At 46.8% G+C, this 18,137-nt stretch overlaps 1 protein-coding gene across 8 annotated transcripts in view; it reads right to left on the bottom strand.

Moving 5' to 3' along the window:
* CLYBL (citramalyl-CoA lyase) overlaps window positions 1–18,137 on the bottom strand; it is a 243,625-nt gene that overhangs the window by 30,391 nt on the left and 195,097 nt on the right. For 5 of the 8 annotated variants that reach the window (XM_008260142.5, XM_089303474.1, XM_089303475.1 and 2 more), the window contains exons 3-6: window positions 11,839–12,027; window positions 7,571–7,672; window positions 5,787–5,880; window positions 4,383–4,550 (exon numbers count right to left, since the gene is read on the bottom strand). In XM_008260142.5, coding sequence (XP_008258364.4) covers window positions 4,383–4,550; window positions 5,787–5,880; window positions 7,571–7,672; window positions 11,839–12,027 — 553 coding nt within the window. The remainder of the gene's footprint in view (window positions 1–4,382; window positions 4,551–5,786; window positions 5,881–7,570; window positions 7,673–11,838; window positions 12,028–18,137) is intronic. The other 3 variants (XM_017343572.4, XM_089303476.1, XM_070048645.2) reach the window with 1 other exon arrangement.

The following is an 18,137-nucleotide window of genomic DNA, read 5'->3' on the forward strand; positions in this document are numbered from 1 at the left end:
GGCAGGCAGGCTTCTGCAGCACGCCACGGAAGAACAAACGGAACAAAGGGGGCATTTGTGTTTCTGAGGCTACGGCAATCGGAGCATCTCTCACTCTGGCTACTACAGGTGCTCTGATAGGCACCTCGACCACTGCTCCGGCTGGGACTTGAGAGGATCATGTCTGCAAGTCAGGGCTGTTATTTTGAGTGAAAGCAGAAAAAAAAAAAAAAAAAAAAACTACATGAGAAGCCTCTCGAATTTTAGGAGCTGCCTTGTGTTTATTTCGCAGATTTCTGCTACCTCCCCTGATCACTTATCGAAGTTGTCTGTTGTTTTTCATAAAGCTTAAGGAAGCAGACGTGACGGCACTGAAATGCTGCCCAACAATAATATACTATACTTTCTTTCTTCTAGGTGCAAATGTGTCATTTCTAACCTCTAGCAGAAAATGAGATTTCGATGGACAGACTTTGTTCAGTATAATAAAATAGAAAGCAGATGTGAACACTGTCACCTTTGGATTATTCCATTAAATTTTTTCTCAAGAAAAAAATTGTGGAAAGTTTCTCTGTCCAAAAACACTGGATTTTCTTGTTTTGCCAACACAATGAAATTTGGGTATTTCCCCCTTATAATACCTAATCCTCTCCCCCAAAAATCTTACCTCTGTAGAAATATCTTCATAAAAGATTTATTTTTTTTAGAGTTTAAGGATTTTAAATTAAAAAATCATAGAAACATAAAGGTCAAAGGATTTTGTGAAACGCTGAAGTCATTAAAATAACAATTTAACAAGCAGGGAAGTGTGGAATCTAATCAGGCCATTAATAAAATGCAACATAATTTAATGTTATCATAATGATGACATTATATTTTATTGCATGATGAGCTTATGGACATAATTTAACTCTATTAAAAATGAATGTACACTTATGATCATTTACTCTGCTAAATATATTTGTTGGTATGCCAATTTGCTCTATTTGTGAAATAGTTGGCTTCACATTTAGCCAGCACAAATGACGGTGTATCCTTGATGCTGGATACAATGTCAAGCCTTGTTCCTGTCATTATTCGTTTTAATAGCAAAAGGAACAACACTTAAAAAAATTATTTGTAGTGCTTCATGGGAAGGAGTTTCAGTGGATAAACACAACAGTGTCTTTACAATGGCATAATTAAAACAGCCTCACATTGCTACTTCATTCTCATCTGTTGGTACACTGATAAAACATTAGAAGCCTATATGGATGACAGAGGCTTTAGATTCTTTGAGGAATAATTTCTAGGCACACATAACATGGGTGATGACAAATGGGAGGATTTCCCCCCAACAGTAGGTATTGAAATTATATTCAAATACCCTGAGTTGTTACAATATTATTAATACAGGATGTTGTTTCTGGTGGTCATTTCCTATAATTATTGGCCCTGAATTTCATAATTTATGTACATAATTTACACGGACATATAAAAAGCCAGATTTCGTGGGAACTTCGTGCTACAGGCACTATAAGTTGAGAGGCCAATGTAAGCCACTTAAAATTCTGTGCGATGACCGACTCCCAATATTTGGGTAGTGAGGCTCAATGAAGATAGGTATTCAAGTTTCAGAAATTTATGAACAGCTGCACGTCAAGTTCTGCTTTGTGCCATCTTCTCGAATCCAACAACTGCCGCACAGACTTTAATGCCATGGGGGAAGCAGCAAGTACTTTATACAGAAGAGTGTTATTGACAAGTTACTGCGAGGGTGCAAAATTGGAAGACATTAAAATTGATGAGCATGAAATCCTTTTTAGAGTACCACTTGATATATCTTGCTTTAAATCAATACCTGTCAAGTCTTTTAGGTAACTGTATGATGGTGTCATTTTTGTCTCCTACAAAAGACTGCAAAAAAGAAGGAAACCTACAGCGCCTCGTATTTCTAACCTTTCTTCTCAGCATGCTGTGCTGCAGGAACTGGACCACGTCAGCTGTTAAAGCCTCATCCCAAGACTGAGTTTTGGTTTCTTTTTATTAAAAAATTCCTAAAGTTAGTGGTCATTTGTGGAGCCAATGCATTGATTTAAAATCAATCTTTGTGGGTTGTGGCCCTGGGACTGCAGAAAAGAATGGTGCCCAGCATTTGGTGGAGGGCTAACAGTTCTAAAATCACAACTCACTTGAAAATAGGTAATGTTTACAAGCACAGGAAACCCTGCACACACAGACTCGGGCAGACACCACAGCACTCTGGCTGGATTTACACCTGCCAAACACCTGCTTCAGCTAAGACGTGGTTCCCCTCTCTTTGCTCTCTGCCTCCTCACTCTTTCCTTCTTCCCTCCCTTCTGTGTACATCCCACAGTGTGGCAACTAAACGCCAGACAATTAGGACAACCAGATCCTACGTAACATGGTCTAAGATACTCAGTAAAAGCATCTATGTTTTAAAAAAAACTACTATACACCATCTCATATCTTTTAATTACCTTGTCTAGTGTGAAGACAGAGTTGGGACAACAAAGACCTTCTCTGTAAAAATTGAGGAATGGCTATGGCGTGTGGCTCCGAGTTGCCTGCCTCGCTCCCTTGGCTGTACAATGGGCACTGTGCCCTCCGCCCTCCCCATTCCCCGGTTCCATTCTTCCTGTGATTTACTCCTCCCTGTTGGGGAGAAACAATAGTGCCAGGCCCATAAGCTCCTCGTGCTGAGCTGGGCACAGTCTGGAAATTTAAACCCGATTTGAAATAGCTTGTCTTGCGCGATTGAATTAGGGGCCGAGCAAATGCAGCCCCGTGTCCTGGAGGGACTGTCAGCCTGCCGTGGAGACTTGGGAGCCAACACGGACCCCGGAGAAGACGGAGGGGCTCAGGCTCCAGTGGGTGATGCTGACAGAGGCCAGGCCTCTTTTTTTCTTTTGTTGTCATTGAATTAGTTCCCATTTCAGAGGAACATCTGGCTGCCTGGCAGCCAGTGCCATACGTTTTAGGCCAACAACAACATCAGGGTCTATTAGATAGATTTCATGGAGTTTGTCTCCAACTTTCCCAGTTGGGCCACCTCTTACGTGGGCGTCAGAAGTACATCAGCTGACCCTCAGTCACCCTTAAATGCAAGGAGGATCCATTTACTAACAGTTCAGATGACTAAAAAGCATTTCTCTGAAGAAGATCACATTCCTTCATTTAAAAATAAGGAGCTGATATTTATTTAATGTTTTATATTTTAAAAAACCCACAACAATCCATGTGCAACAGGAGTCTTCTAGAAGTTCATGTAAAATGCATACTATAAAGACACTGCATGGATTTCACAAAATTTTTGCGCGCCAAAATGAACTTGTCTTTTAATGAATTTGTCTTTTAATTCTGGCTTCCAAAGCAAGTAGCGTGGCTAGCAGTCTAAGGCACTGAATTTAATTCTGGCTTCCGTAAACTTTTTGAAGGATCCTCTTATAAAACTAAAATTGCTTCTTAAGGCTTTCCGTTTTATTTTGGGTTTGATCATCAAGGTATCCTGAATTGTCAGGGCTGCTTTATGCAGTAACCCCTATGTAGATGCATTTCAAAAATATTTGTAAAAGGGTATCAGAATGTTTGTCTCCTTTATCATTTCTGAAATTAAGATTCTTAGAGCTTTCAGCATGAGAATAAGAATAAAAGAGCTTATGGTTTCCCCACCATGGTGGCCTGTGTGTGAGTGGGGGGGGGGGGGGCTTGTGTAACTTCACGTGTGTGTGAGTGTGTGTATATATAAAGAATACACCTGTGGTTTTTCCACAGTTTGATTTCTGTTGCAAAGACACAATTTTTGCTTGCTTCCCTGGCTCATGGAAATCTGAGTAATGGGTACACAGGTCACCAGGTAACCTGCCAGACCCTGGCATGGCTGGCCAAGGACCTTGGTGTAGGACATACCTACAGATGTCCCCAGGTGCACAGGCACTCATGGGGTGGGGGAGAGGAAGGAGGGGCTGGAAGTGCCAAAAGAAAAAAAAAAACTAGTTCTGGGGAAGAAAATGAGATATCCCCACATTTTGTTTTAGAAATGACTTTTGAATATTTGGGGACATTTTTCTTCCATCTGTCACCCCACGTTCTTTGAGCATTCGCCCTAAAACACTTGGGTAATAGCCTGGCCCCTTGCCTGAAGTCAGCCAAAACTGCAAGCCAACACATACAAGGGCAGGGCAAACATGGTCCCCAATTCAAAGAGGAAATAAAACGAGGGCTCTGTTTCTCGAGTAACAGAGCCAAAGACAGACACGGCTTTTTCAAGGCACAAATGGTGGAACGAGAACATGACACTTCCGATGGCAGCAGGCACCGTCCTTTGTGGGTTCCGCTGCTGTCTCTCCGGAAGGCTCCTAACTCAGGCTCAGCTTTGTAAGACACGACGGGGGCAAGCCTACCGGTGAAGCCCATGGCGGCCCCTTCCCTCGCCTGTCGGAGGAGCCCGGCCTCGTCTCGGAAGTCAATGTACACCAGGTCCACCGCCTGCAGGCCGAAGGCCTTTGCCACTGTGACGATCTTCTGCCGGGCGTACAGGATGTCCTGGGCGTCTTTACTACTTGTTGCACCTGAAAAGCGGCCCAGAACGGGGAGGGTTGAGCTGTGCGATCCACACCTGGAGACTCAGGAGGAAGACCTGGCTTTGTGAAGGCATCGGTCTTCCTGGGAGCTGCTCCCAGGCCTGACTCGAGGCAAAGGAAAAGGCAGAGGGGGCCGCAGGGGGCAGGGGCGGGGGGACCCACAATCCAGGTTGCTGGCACTGACTCTCCCCCTTCACCCCTTCCATATGCCCTTGGGAGAGCCCCTCCCTCATTCAGAGGCAGGGTCAGGGTCGCAAGTGACCCTCCTTCTTGTTGCTGGTGGGAAAGCGTCAAGGTGGCCAAGGGGAAGGAGGGAACCTTTGCTCCTCACTCTGGGCCCAGAGTAGCTCCCTCACTGAGGCCTGGAGCCCAACCCCACGTGAGCTGCAGCGTCTGCTCCGGGACCCTGGGCAAAGCACAGGACGCTCATGGCGGCCGCGCACAGGTCTCCCTTTGTTTCCAGCCTGCGGGGAGCAGGGGGTGTCCCTGTTTATCTGTGGACCGCTCAGGGCGGTGCCAGGCTGTGGGTCACGGGGACTGTGCTTCCGGAGCCGCTTCCTGTGGCCCTGGCCTCTTTCTCCAGGTGCCTCCTGGGCTGGACTTGTACAGCCAGCCAGGGCCAGCGGCATGGGGCTCCAGGGAGGGCAGAAATCTGCGGAAGCCAGCAGAGGGTCTCAGCAAACAGTTAATAACGAGGTTCTGACACCGCCCGTCAAGGGACATCTCAGCCCTGTTTGCAGTTCTACTTCCATTCTGCCGGGCACACAGAAAACAGCTCACGAAGGCGACGCGAAACCGCCTTGCAGGTGTGTGGGGAGCCTGGATGGCCGTCAGGCCAAGGCGCAGCCGAAATACCCAGCAAGGCTGCTCACGTGACTTATTTTTCGGGAGCAAAGTGGAGGCCGTATTTTCCCAAACACGCTTGAGGCTGCACCAGGCTGTTTATTTGTTATTTTATAAATGATCAAAAGCAGTAAGGCAGTGATCCCGTTCGGGAAGCAGGACCGCTCTGAGCTGGGGTTGGCGTGGGGCAGGGGGAGGAGAGGGAGCCCATTACTCAGAGGTGTAGATCATTCTGTTGTGATGAAAAACCATTGTCACGGTTGGTAAATACACATTGTCATGTAAATGGCCGTGGGCAAAGAAAAATACAGGCACACACACATATACACATACATACATACATACACATACACACACACACACACACGCACACACACGCACCTATGCTGGCGCGAAAATCTTCTCCCCCAAACACGACTCCATCTAGGAAAAGACCCACTGGAGGCCCGGTCTTGAGTGTTTCTTCACACACAGCCTGCAAAAGAGCAGAACGGAGCCAGGTCTCAGGGAAACGCAGGCCTGAGAGAGGCAGTGACAAAGCACCTGACTCCTGGCTGAAAGCAGAACTGAAAATGCAGCCCCGTTTACCCCTTTAGAGGAGTGTTACTGAACATATTTTATATATGTGCTTTGCTCCATGAGTTCTAGCACTACATCTGTATTACGTATTAATACGGCGGTAACGCTCAAGTCACAGTTCATGTACTTTCTAGAGAAACCCCGAGTTCACTCATTTTGATGTACTCTAAGTTATTTATATTGTTCCAAAATTTGCTTTTGCCTTAAGAGACTCTCAAACAGTAAACATGAAACCACAGGAGAGAAGGAAGGAATTTTTAAATCAAACTAATTGGATTATTTACATTAGGACCAAGTAAACGGTCTCAGGATTAAAGACAAACAGTACGAAACCCTCCAACTCCAGAGGGGAAAATAAAAATGCAACAAGTCATCCAGGATGTGTTAATAAAAGCAACCTTGACGTTCATGTATGAAAGTAGAGATGGATAACATTCGCTATAGACATTACTGCGACTCTCCAAAGGTGGAGAGAGAACTTGCTACTACGCGTGGGTGGGAAAGAAACGAGAAACTGATGGGGACCCTGTTGATTGTTTGCAAGCATTGTAAGTGCTGTTAGGTACACTGTAATGGCGAGTCAGTGCTTAAAATTAAGTCACTGTATGACTCTGGTAGCATCCACGATGTGTGCTTGGTGTATTCTGAGGCTTCTGGGGCAGGCTGAAGAACAGACCCATGCGAAGGAGCCGGCCACAGGACGAGGCACACGTTGGCACTCAGCCCCTCCTGTGCCATCCCAGGGGCTCAGCGCTGCCCCTCGGCTCCCACGTTCCCCCTCTGCTACACGCCAGCCACCTTCTGCCTTTGTTTTTAGTGATTTCTTTCTCCTGCCCTCTGGAAGAGGGGAAAAAAAAAAAAAAAAAAAACCCAAGGAGGGGGTGCTAGCTGGACATTCAAGGGGCAGGTGGAACGAGGGCCAGGCTTTGGGAAAAGATATGAACGGCTCTGATGAAGGAGAAGCCAAAAGCCGGCCGTGAATTTGGGGAGGCGGGTCGTCTCACGCAGCCATCCGACCAGGACGGTGACGAGGTCCTGGGCTTCTATCTTCTCCCCAACTATCTGAGACACCCTTTTATGTGCTAATAGGGCAGGCTGCAGGCTGTTTGTGCACAGAAACTTACAAACCGTAATCTCCGTTAGATGTGATGGATGATGATTCCTGCTCGGAGGCCAGGAAATTTCTCACGGAAAAGGCAGAGGACGGAACAGAACAATGTGGACTTAATCGCAATGGGTGACAAATACATTTTTTGTGTGCGTTTAATCTACAAATACGATCATTCAAAGCATATACTTACACAGTGATTGCTGAATGACAGTTATCACCGGGAAGACGTAAATATTTCGTTCAGATATTTAGGACTGGCAAGCTGTTCCTTTCTGTTTAACCAGTTTCTTTGTTTTCTAAGACACTGCCTGCCTGGCTTTTGGACTTTGTTAGGTAACAAATGGCTCTCGAAGTTTACCTTGCTTATAAATCTTTCTAGAAAAATATTTTCAGTAGATGTTAAAATTGAAAACAAAAGTTCTCTGTAGGTGACAAACAAAATGCTGACTTAGTAACCACATGATGGTTTTCTTACCTTAAAATTGAGCAAACCCATTGCAGTTTCCACAAAAGGGATTAAATTCATTGGTTGTTCAAGTTTTCGGCCTTTTAAGTGGAGTAAAAATTTGTCTGAAAACTAAAATCAAAAGTGTCATAGGTGATTAGTGGCTGGCAAACAAACAAACAAACAAACGAAAAGTACAATCACTGAAATGCAGACTGAGAAGTAGAATTTAAGTCTTGCAGGAACTGAGGCAGTAACACCCCAGCCTCCTTCTGTCCGCACAAAAGAATTTAAAAAAAAAAAGAAAGAAAAAAGGAGGAAAGACCAAAGAAAAAAGGTAATGAAGTTCCCACCAAGCCCAATACAGCATTACAATGTTTTCTCCCCTTAAGGCCTGCTAGCTAGGGCTGGAAGGGCAGGGTCTGGAGTTGGGAAGCTTTTCCTGAAAACGTATTTGCTGTAGAGCTCTTGCCCTCTTCCTTCATGCAAATGCAGGCCCTTAAGACAATGCAGCAGGCCTCTACCTGCCGCTCTGTGTTTGTTTCGTGCCAGCGCTGCCATCCGTGTGACTGCCCCACAGCCTCCTATGTGGAATCCATATTATTCATTATGGCACTATTACCCTTTGTTCAGTAGGTTTTTTTCTTCATGATTTTTAGCTTACCTAGGAAGACCTTAAAAAGGAAGTTTAATTCTTTGAAGACCAAAGCTCACCAATTTTTTCCATGAGACCAGTTCACAGCTAGCTCTGTGCTGCCAGTGGGGTAGCCCAAATTCCAAAATCTATCATCTGGAAGCATACAAAAGCCCCTTCACGGAGCCTCCCCACCCCCTTTGGGAAGGGGGAAAAACACACTCTAAGTTGTAAATCTATTATGTCCGCCGCGATCTAATAAGATGTCAGCAGATAAAAAAAAAAAAAAGAAACACAGGTATGATAAAGATATTTTTGTAAATAAAGATGAAAACATATATATGCATTTTAAATTTAAGGAATATTCAGCCATTAATGGATATCAAAGGAAAGGGGAATTTTAATCATCTCTCCATTCAGTCTCAGTTGGGTAAATCATATCTAAGAGATTTGCATAAATATAAACCATCAAAGACTTTTCATCTTCAAAGGGGGTTTCAAGACCCCATAAGCTTTGTACTGTAATCATCACAGGTCACCACCCTGCAGGAATAAGGCTGCTATGGCAACATAAAAAAACTAATGCTTAAGGCTTAGCATAATATTCTGACTAATAGAAAGGAAACTCATTTTAAAAGCTAGCAGCCCAGTTACCAGAAGCGGGATTAGAGGTGTTATTTCCCCTTTTAGCTGCCCCCTCCGCGCCCGTGCACCCCCCACCCCCACCCCACCTCAAAATCTAATCACGGGGATCTTTAAAAAGCTTTTGAGCAATTTGCAGTAACTTTACAATTAGGCTCAAATAAGTCACAGCTTTCAGTAATGAAGAATTATTCCCACTTCTCCCCGGCCCCTCCCTCCCTCAGAGGGCGTCATCGGCAGCTCCCCAGGAACTCCCGGCAGGGCCAGGCCACAGGGCAGGAGCCGGGAGAAGGCCACAGCCAAAGGGGACGCAGGGTCTGACGTCAGGGAAAAGAAAACAGAATTTATGTCACGTCTAAGCCAGGACGCGGGGAGTGCAGTATTTGCGGTCTGGGTGTTAATCATGTAGGAGACTTTTTTTTTCTTATTAAAAAAAAAAAACTCACAATGCTGCTCACCTCACTCTTTGTGATAAAAGTTACAACGACAAAAATCATAAAGTTTACAGCTAGGCAAACGCTTCACAGCGTAGTCCCTGTTCTTAGAAAAAATCTCTATAAAGCCTTTTGTTTTTAAGCCAATAGGGGCGGTTAAAAAATTAAATATTCCAGTCCCCCCTCCTCCTCACCCCCCCTTCCCCCTCCCCTGCTTTCTTAAAAATTGCATTAAGGACTGAACACAAAAGGTAACTACTGGAGAAGTTTCAATTAATTTTTTTCAAAAGCAGACGATTAAATGTTTCCGGCCGGGTAAAGTGTTCATTTCAGTGAGGTGGAGGGGACTGGGGAGGGGGAGGAAGAGGAGGGAGGGGGCATCACAAAGAGCTGCAGGAAGAGATGAAGTAGCAGGGCTCAGCAATTCTTTCAGTTCCAGTGCACACCCAATAGTGTGTTGGAAGAATGCGCACTGTTCGGGATTTGTGGGAGAATTGTCCCGCCACAAAGGGGGCCGAGTTACGCTCGTTATAGTCCAATAAGCCGTGCCAGTCAAACAAGAACCCACACTAGCGACAAAAGGCGAGCAAGAGATTCTCACACAAAAGGAAACAAGTAAGCCCATCTTTCAGTTGTGCACCAGGCTCTGGGTTTTATGCCTCGCATGCATACAGAAGGGAGAGGGAAAAAATAAACAGCCCGAGGCTGCTGTTAACTGCAAGTCCTGCTTGGATTCCAGTGGGTTCCTCCGGGCCCAAGGGGAGGCTCCCGAAGGCACAGGCCTTGCGGTGAAGGGAGTAAGGGTGACGAACGGCAAGAGCTAAGCGACCAAAGACAACTACAGAGCCTGCTGCGATCCACTTCAGATAACTGTGAATGGGGCCGCCGTCTTTGGGGATATTAGCAGACTCTCACCAGCATCTCCCAGCTTCCGAGGGCAGCCATGGTGACAACCCCAGTTCAGGAAGGTAAATATTGGTCCCTGAATATGGGCTTCAAGGAGAACCCAGCACACGGCTGTTCAGCAGAAACCCAAGAGCCTTTCAGGAAGCTCATAGAAAACAGAATTACAGGATGCACTTATTTTGGGCCAAAAAAAAAAATCGGAAATCCACGTTTTTTTTTAATAATACGCATTTTCCATGAAGTTTTTGAAGACCCCTTTTAGAATGGCAGCTGCAAGTATAACTGAGTTTTTGAGTTGGTGACACTGAAAGAGTAAAGAGAAACAGGTGACTTTAGTAATATCTGATATTCAACTCAATAGGTCAGGGTGCTATCATTTCAGTGTGTGACGGACATAAAAGTCAGTGAGATGTTTTTAAATTTTTTTTTTCCCCCAGAGGGGGCGGGTGTGTATTCTGCACACTTCCAGCACATCTCAGCTCGCACTGCCCGCATCTCAAGGGCTTGGTAGCCACACGCACTGCACAGGACAGGCCCAGCATGTTGTAGCAGCAAGCAGTGGGGCTGGTGTTTAGCTTAGCATCCTAGAGGGAGCACCTGCACCCCCACTCCTGCCTCCAGAGCTGGCTGCCCCACAGAGCCTGGGAGGCGACGTGACTCAAGCAGTTGGGTCCCCACCACCCATGCGGGTGACTCAAGCAGTTGGGTCCCCACCACCCATGCGGGAAACCCGCACTGACTTCTTGGCTCTGGGCTTCCGACTGGCCCAACCTTGGCTGCTGTGGACATTTGGGGAACGAACCAAAGGACAGAAGGGTTCTCATTCTCTCTCTCTATTAAAAATAAGAGGGGAACAGTCTCCCCAGGTAATGCAGCCTCTCAGTATATGCCTATGGTTGTATCCATGGCCTCTGAGACACACCAGATGAGCCTTAGAACCCCCATTGCCCACAGACACTGCCAGCACTCACACCCCACAGACCCTGGTGGCACCAGGAATTATCATGCTATTCAACAGAGCTCTTAAGAATAACCGAAAACCTCAAATAAAAATCTAGTCCTCCCTACCCCCATGCCATCTCGCAGTTCAGACGATCATCGTATAATTAGGTCCATTTCAAAAGTTTTCACAAGTAACTTGCTGGGCTGACTGCCTTACATTTCAGATTTTTATTGGCTGAAAAGTCTGTCGTGAAACGCAAACACACCTGTCAGCAATTTAAAAAGGATGCGCTGGAGACCTGTTCAGGAAATAATATCTGCGCTAATTAAAACCACTCGTTAAAAGCTTCCTGTTTATTCCTCCAGTTGCCCTAAGGAATGACCTTTTCCTCCCCTTCTTTGGGTGTAGCCTCATCTGTGACTAGCACGCCCCTGCCACCTCGCAGGCCTCAAAGGCATCCGGGGAGAGCCAGTGGCTAAGCGGCTCTTCCGGGGAGGCCCTGGTGGGGCAGGTAGGGGCGCGATTCAGGGCCTGCAGGGGAGGCTGTGCTGTGCACACCACCAGTCTGCCCGATGTTCCCCGAGCTCTGTGGGCAAAGCCAGGCTCTCCTCGTGGGCAGGAGATGGGTTCCTGTGCCCACTGCTCATTCTCAACCCCCCTCCTCTGCACTGTGTGCACAGCCCGTACACCCACAGCATCCAAGTGTGTCCTGATCGGGAAGCCAGGCAGAGCGACTCACCCACTGGATCTCTTCGGGACCCTCCACCTTGGGGAGCATCAGGCTGGAAGGAAGGACCCGCGACTCCAGGAGGGCCATGAGGTCCTCTTCGGCCAGCCCGCTGGACACAGAGTTCACTCTCACACACTTCTCAGTTGGGCCCAGGTCAAAGTCTTCCAGGGTTTTGACTATTCTCTGTCGGGCTTCACTCTGTGCGTGTTGATAGAACACATCTCCTAAGTTCACTTTGATCACGGGGTGGGGAGGACCCAATGGAATGGTGTGTGTGACGGTTACGTGGAGCCAGAGTCTGAACACAGCTATTGTGTCTACACATTTCCTGTCCATCAAATGAGTGACGCTTGAGATAAGTCATACAGCCTGGGTCAAGAGGGCGGTGACATCAAGGCTGCCCCGCACCCCACCCGGTGGTGAACCCCCACATGGCACTGTCACCAGCCCACAGCATTATTTTCCAGTTGGAACGGGAAGATTATCAATAGATAATTATTTGCTGACTGAGCACTAAGGGCTAAGCCTGATTCTAAGTTCCTGACTTGTATTTTCTCCTTCCATAAACACAAGAAACTAAGCAGCATCTGGATCGTGGCTGTCTCATCTGTCAGCCATTCATATTGTTGGGGGGGATCTCGGGATAAGGATTTGCTTTTCTTTTTCTACCTGCATCGTGCTTTTCTACTCATTCACTTTATCATATTTTTTTGCAACTGAGTTGCATCTTGACATTCAATTAAGAAACTGCTCACAGGAATCTGACACTCTGTTCTGGAAAACAAAAGAGAAAGCTCCAACTTACTCAGGTAGAAGGCAGTAGCTTCACCAAGAAATCCCTTCACCAAGTAGCTGACACATACAATTTTTCCTTTTGATTTGTCAGTCTTGGCTCCACAGCTAAGAGGATGCAAAGGGCTGAAAGTCTGCTCCGGTATCCAAAGAACTGTATGAGACCCAGTAGGTGATTTATTAGCTCTCGGGTGGGGGTGAGGAAGGTGGAGTGAAAGAAAGGGGTGCAGTGAGGGGTAGGGGCTGGCGTCCAGAGAAAGCAAGCACTTGGGGTCATTACTTCCTGCCAATTTCAGTTTCAAAAACAAATTCCTCCAACTTGCCAACAGCCCTCAACAAATTCTCATTGTCAGAATGAACACTTATCAAAAGTAGTTTCATTTGGGAAGGGTTTTTATGATACTAATAAAACTTTAAAGCGTCTCAGTGCTTAAGAATGTGGTTTCAGGGAAAAAGGCCACCATATACAGCCATTTGAGCCGCAGTGCTGACCTAGGAAAGTAGCAAGCTGAAGTGGAGACAAAAAAAAAAAAAAAGTAAATAAAAGGATTATTTAAGCCAATACTGAGTCTATGTCCAATCAATGAGAAGACCCAGGGCAGTGGATTTACCCCAGCTCATGAGGTCTACGACCACGTGCAGGCAAGGCAGGCTTCCAAATGGGGCGAGGCAGTGGTAGCTTGGAGCTGTCAGGTCAGATGGAGACAACACTACAGACCCACCTAGGACAGCTCTGCCCAGTCCTGACTCACAGAGCTCCAACTGCCAATAATCGCTCCAACCCTCCACAAAACACGAGAGCTTCTCCTCGCCGAAGACAGAGGTGGTGCAGCCAAGAGTGATTTGGTTCCGCATCGTGCCCTTGGCTGTCCCACAGCCATAAACTCATCTGCTTACTCTACCATGCACTCCTGTTAGAGCTGCTGAGCAGGGCGGAGGGTAGAAGTTAGCTCAGTATCCTGGAGCGGCTGAGGCAAATGCGCCCAGCTCTTTGGCAGCACACGTGTTTAGATCCTTGGCCTTGGAGAACCTGAACGTGTACCCCACATAGCTACAAATCAGAATTGTTTCAGTTCACAAACCTCTGCTCCAGTTCACAAACCTTTCAATTTCCAGGCTCTCTCTGGCAGCAAGACAGCCTTGCAAAGAGCCTACTGGGACAGTGAATGGAAAATCGAACTCCGAGATCCTTCAGGCTGGAGTGCATTTTAAAACTGAATTCTCTGAATCATCAGCTCCACATTCGACTTTCACCTGCACGTGTGCGCAGGCATCCAGGATCTCTGGCAGTATCAGTTCCCTAAATTTTTCATGTTGCTGTCAAACAAAATCCGACCTCTAAGCTGTCTGGTTGCTTCACTCAGATCCAAGGGGACTGTTTGTTCAAAACTTATGTTCTGATCCTGTTTGTGTGTGTTTTAATCTAAAGTCAGATTGCCATGGCTTCGGCACATTCCAGTTTATTTAGTAAAATTCGGTTCTTGTGAAATTGGCTGCAAGTGAAATACCTAATTCTAATTTCAGGCATAATCTGATTAGTACTTTTCAATGTTATAATAAGGAGCAGTGAATACTGCGCATTTTATTAGACACCCCCCTCCCCTTTTTGACTCAGAATTAAAGCCAACCTCTTTCTACTTCGCCGTTCTGCAGCTTTTCAAAGAGAGGTGATGGCTTTGGAAGGGTCCAGCCCCACAGCGGCCTTAGGAACGGGCAGCGGCTTGTCACAGTCTGCACAGACGCAGTGTGCGTCCCTCGGGTACACATCCCCGATACCCGACAACTTCACTGCGTTTACACCAACCAGTGAGCACGTTCATTTTTTTTTCTTTTTGGTATTTCAATGGTGAAATGTGTGACTGTGCTCACAAACACACCCATGCCATCTGTTGGGCTGAGAGGAAAGCGGTTTCTAAGGACAATGGAGTGTGGAGCCGGGGTTCGGTGAGACAGTCGGGCACCCAGTCGTTTTCTCCAGCACACGCCTTAATGTGCGCATCCTCTCGTCTCCATCACCTCGTCCCCTTCGCTCTTCTCTGCTCCTTCTTCTCCCTGGGTCTCTGCCCGGCCCAGACAGAGACCTCCACCCTCCACCCTCTACCCTCCACCCTCCACCCTCCACCCTCCACCCTCTGTCTCTTCACGTAGGTGAGCAGGGGGTAGCCTGGAGAGCCCCACCATATCAGAATGGCTCTCAGGGAAATTCACCAAGTTCATTAGAGGGGATGTGTTTGCTGGGGGGGAGGAAAGAAAAGCAAAAGGAAAAGCCAAAGAGGCAAGTCAAACACAACCTGGAGCGGGCAGGCATCTTCCACACGTGGAACACACACTGATCAAAGGAGGCTTAAAAGGGAACCACATTCAAAAGTGTGTCAAAGGCAAACTCCACTAACCGTGGAATGAACCTGTGCCCCTAAGACCCAGTGAAACGGAGGCCTTCATCACGAGCTGTGCTCGACCCTCGAGGAGCCCCACGGCGGGTTCTGGGGTGTCTGAGTCCAGAGGTGGGCTCTGTGCGGGCCCGCGGAGAGCTGGCCCAGAGGAAGACGTGAGGCAGGTTCCTGCTCTGAAGATGTGATCTTGATCGATATTTCGTGCCACAGGCTGCTCAGGGCAGTGGACCAGGGGCTAATAAACTTGTCCTTCTCCATAAGCCACCATACTCTGAGACTCTGTCTGGGCCAGGAACCAAGGCGTGCACTGATTTCAAAGACCGGCTCCCCATCACCTGGGGAAGCAACCCACTCCGGTGACGTAAGGAAGCGGATAAATCCACCATCACTGGGACCGGCAGACTCCAAAATTAAGGGAGAAAATATGCATGCAGTCGGTTCAGTTGGCACCCATTAAAGCTAATAACTAATCATCCTCGCGAGTTTCTAGCTCAGAATGATCCAATCTGCAAAGAAAACAACATCCGTCCACTTTTACACTCCAGTGGAAGAGGTGGTCCCGCGCGGCGGGCGGCACAGCCTGCCATCTGGAGAATAAATCGAGTGTGAAGTACAGTATAGTTTGGGACCAAGCTCCGTGGCAGCGGCTCAGCAGTCAGTTCATTAGTTCCAAACTTCCAGGGATTAGGGCGGCATGCATTCTACTGTCGGATAGGATGAGACAGACAGGACACGGGATTTGAGGAGCAGCGTGACAACCAGGAGGGGCCCCTTGGGCTTACTTATAAAACTACAGACTATAAACACACCCAAATATGTCCCTTAAATAATAGCATTATCACAGTGTCATAACGTCTGAATTAACACCTTTCCCTTCGCTCCCCCCCCCCCCCAGCCCCGACCTTGAACGTGAACGAGCAGTCTCTTCCAGAGATCGGAAGACGACACTGGAGCAAGGAGGCACGGGCGGCCGGAACTGCGCCTTGCAGTTAAGTGGTTGGTTGGAAGGGCTCTGGGCTCCAGGGAGACACGTAACGTTTGTGACAGGGAAAAAACCCCGGTGCCATCATTCATATTTCTGCCCTACAGAGATTCACAAGTACTAGTAAGTTCTCTTTGCTCAGTTTCTCCATCTCATTTCCATTGACCTAATTTGAAAAATGGTGTCACAGGCATGGAGCAGCCCAGCTTAGGAACAGACTCTGCGATCAGCCTGTCCGTGAAGATGCTGTTGCAAATGTCAAGCTCCAGTTTGCTTTAAGATAAAAACGTCTCTGAGTAAATCGTCCCATTGAAGGCTCTTTTTGTGTGACTTCTTTTGATACATCTGTATCAGAATACAGAAGCGCTTGTGACATAAAATAATTATCACTTGTACCACATAAGGGATTTTCCCCAAAATGTGCAAGTTATAAACATATATTATAATAATGATCACAGAGAGTGTAATCTCACCGATGATCCCAGACTCATTGCCTTACTAGTCAAGGCGACAGTGTTCAGTTTTCTGTCCCACCGCTTTTTCCACATGGAAAAAGAAATCCTGGTTTGCCTGTTTGTGAACAAAGTCGACCACTCTGGACACGCCAGTGTTAACAGACTTAAAGCGCCTGCACTGATTCAGCCTACAGACTGGTACGTGCCAGGCACAGACTTGGGTGCGGCAAAGTTTTTGAAGTGTTAACGAGATAAGATGCGCAGCGCAGCTGTGTGGTGCAATGCTCAATCAGCCTTCTCTGCAAGGACTCCGAGGCACGGAGTGTATCTGGACAGTGGATTAGACGATGGAATGGGCATTTTTTGCCTTCCAGAGATTCATCTGAAGGTGAAAACCCCTCCAGGAAAACACCACCACCAAAATACATCTATGACAAGAACTTAATTTGAAGGCCTCTAAAATTAAAAAAAAAAATTTAAATACAGTACAAGCCCTGCAAGTCCTACAAGCCCATGTATGTGTCAGAACTCACAGAATGTACATATGAAATGCGTGTCCTTCACTGGAAATGACTTTCACATCAAACACACCAAGAGAACTGTAAACAGCCTACACACACACACACACACACACACATGCCTGGGAGTGTCTAAGGGTCTGCACTGCTGTCGGCAGCCCACTGTGAAGTGAATAGGGAGAGTAAGGTGGCTGGACGGATGGACAGAGTGGTGCGGAGACGGAGACAGAGACTGACGGACAGGCGAGGTGCATGTTAATGGGAGAATACAAGTGTAAGAGGTGTGCACCTCTGGCCTCAGAATCAGCCCTTAAAGCATTCGGATCTGGCTGAAGGGCCCATGAGAGTATTTTAGGCATGGAAAGCCAAGATACTCTGGCAAAAAACAAACAAAAAACAACCTAAATGAAAGATCTCTATGCATGAGATCCCAGTAGAAAGAACGGACCATCAAAGAAGGAGGTACCTTTCTCTGAAGGGAGGAGAGAACTTCCACTTTGACTATGACCTTGTCTAAATAAGATTGGAGTCGGCGAACTCAAGAGTCTTCCATAGCCTTGGAAACTCATGACTAGAGCCTAGGGAGATTTCTGACGCCATAAACAAGAGTGTCAAATTGTTAAGTCAACAACAGGAGTCACTGTGTACTTACTCCTCATGTGGGATCTCTGTCCTTAATGTGTTGTCCAATGTGAAGTAATGCTATAACTAGTACTCAAACAGTATTTTACACTTTATGTTCTGTGTGGTACAAACTGATGAAATATTTACTTAATATATACTAAATCGATCTTCTATATATAAAGATAATTGAAAAATTAATCTTGATGTGAATGGAATGGGAGAGGGAGCGGGAGATGGGAGGGGTACGGGTGGGAGAGAAGTCATGGGGGGGAGCCATTGTAATCCATAAACTGTACTTTGGAAAATTATATTTACTAAATAAAAGTGTTTATAATAAAAAAAAGTCTATATGGGCCAGCGCTGTGGTATAGTAGGTAAAGCTGCCACCTGCAGTGCCAGCAGCCCATATAGGTACAGTTCAAGCCCTGGCTGCTCCACTTCTGATTCAGCTCTCTGCTATGGCCTGGAAAAGCAGTACAAGATGCCCCAACTCCTTGGGCCCCTACACCCACATGGGAGACCCAAAAGATGCTCCTAGCTCCTG

This window comes from Oryctolagus cuniculus, chromosome 9 (genome assembly GCF_051225735.1).
Source record: "Oryctolagus cuniculus isolate XC-2025 breed Fujian yellow rabbit chromosome 9, ASM5122573v1, whole genome shotgun sequence".
Lineage (NCBI taxonomy): Eukaryota > Metazoa > Chordata > Mammalia > Lagomorpha > Leporidae > Oryctolagus > Oryctolagus cuniculus.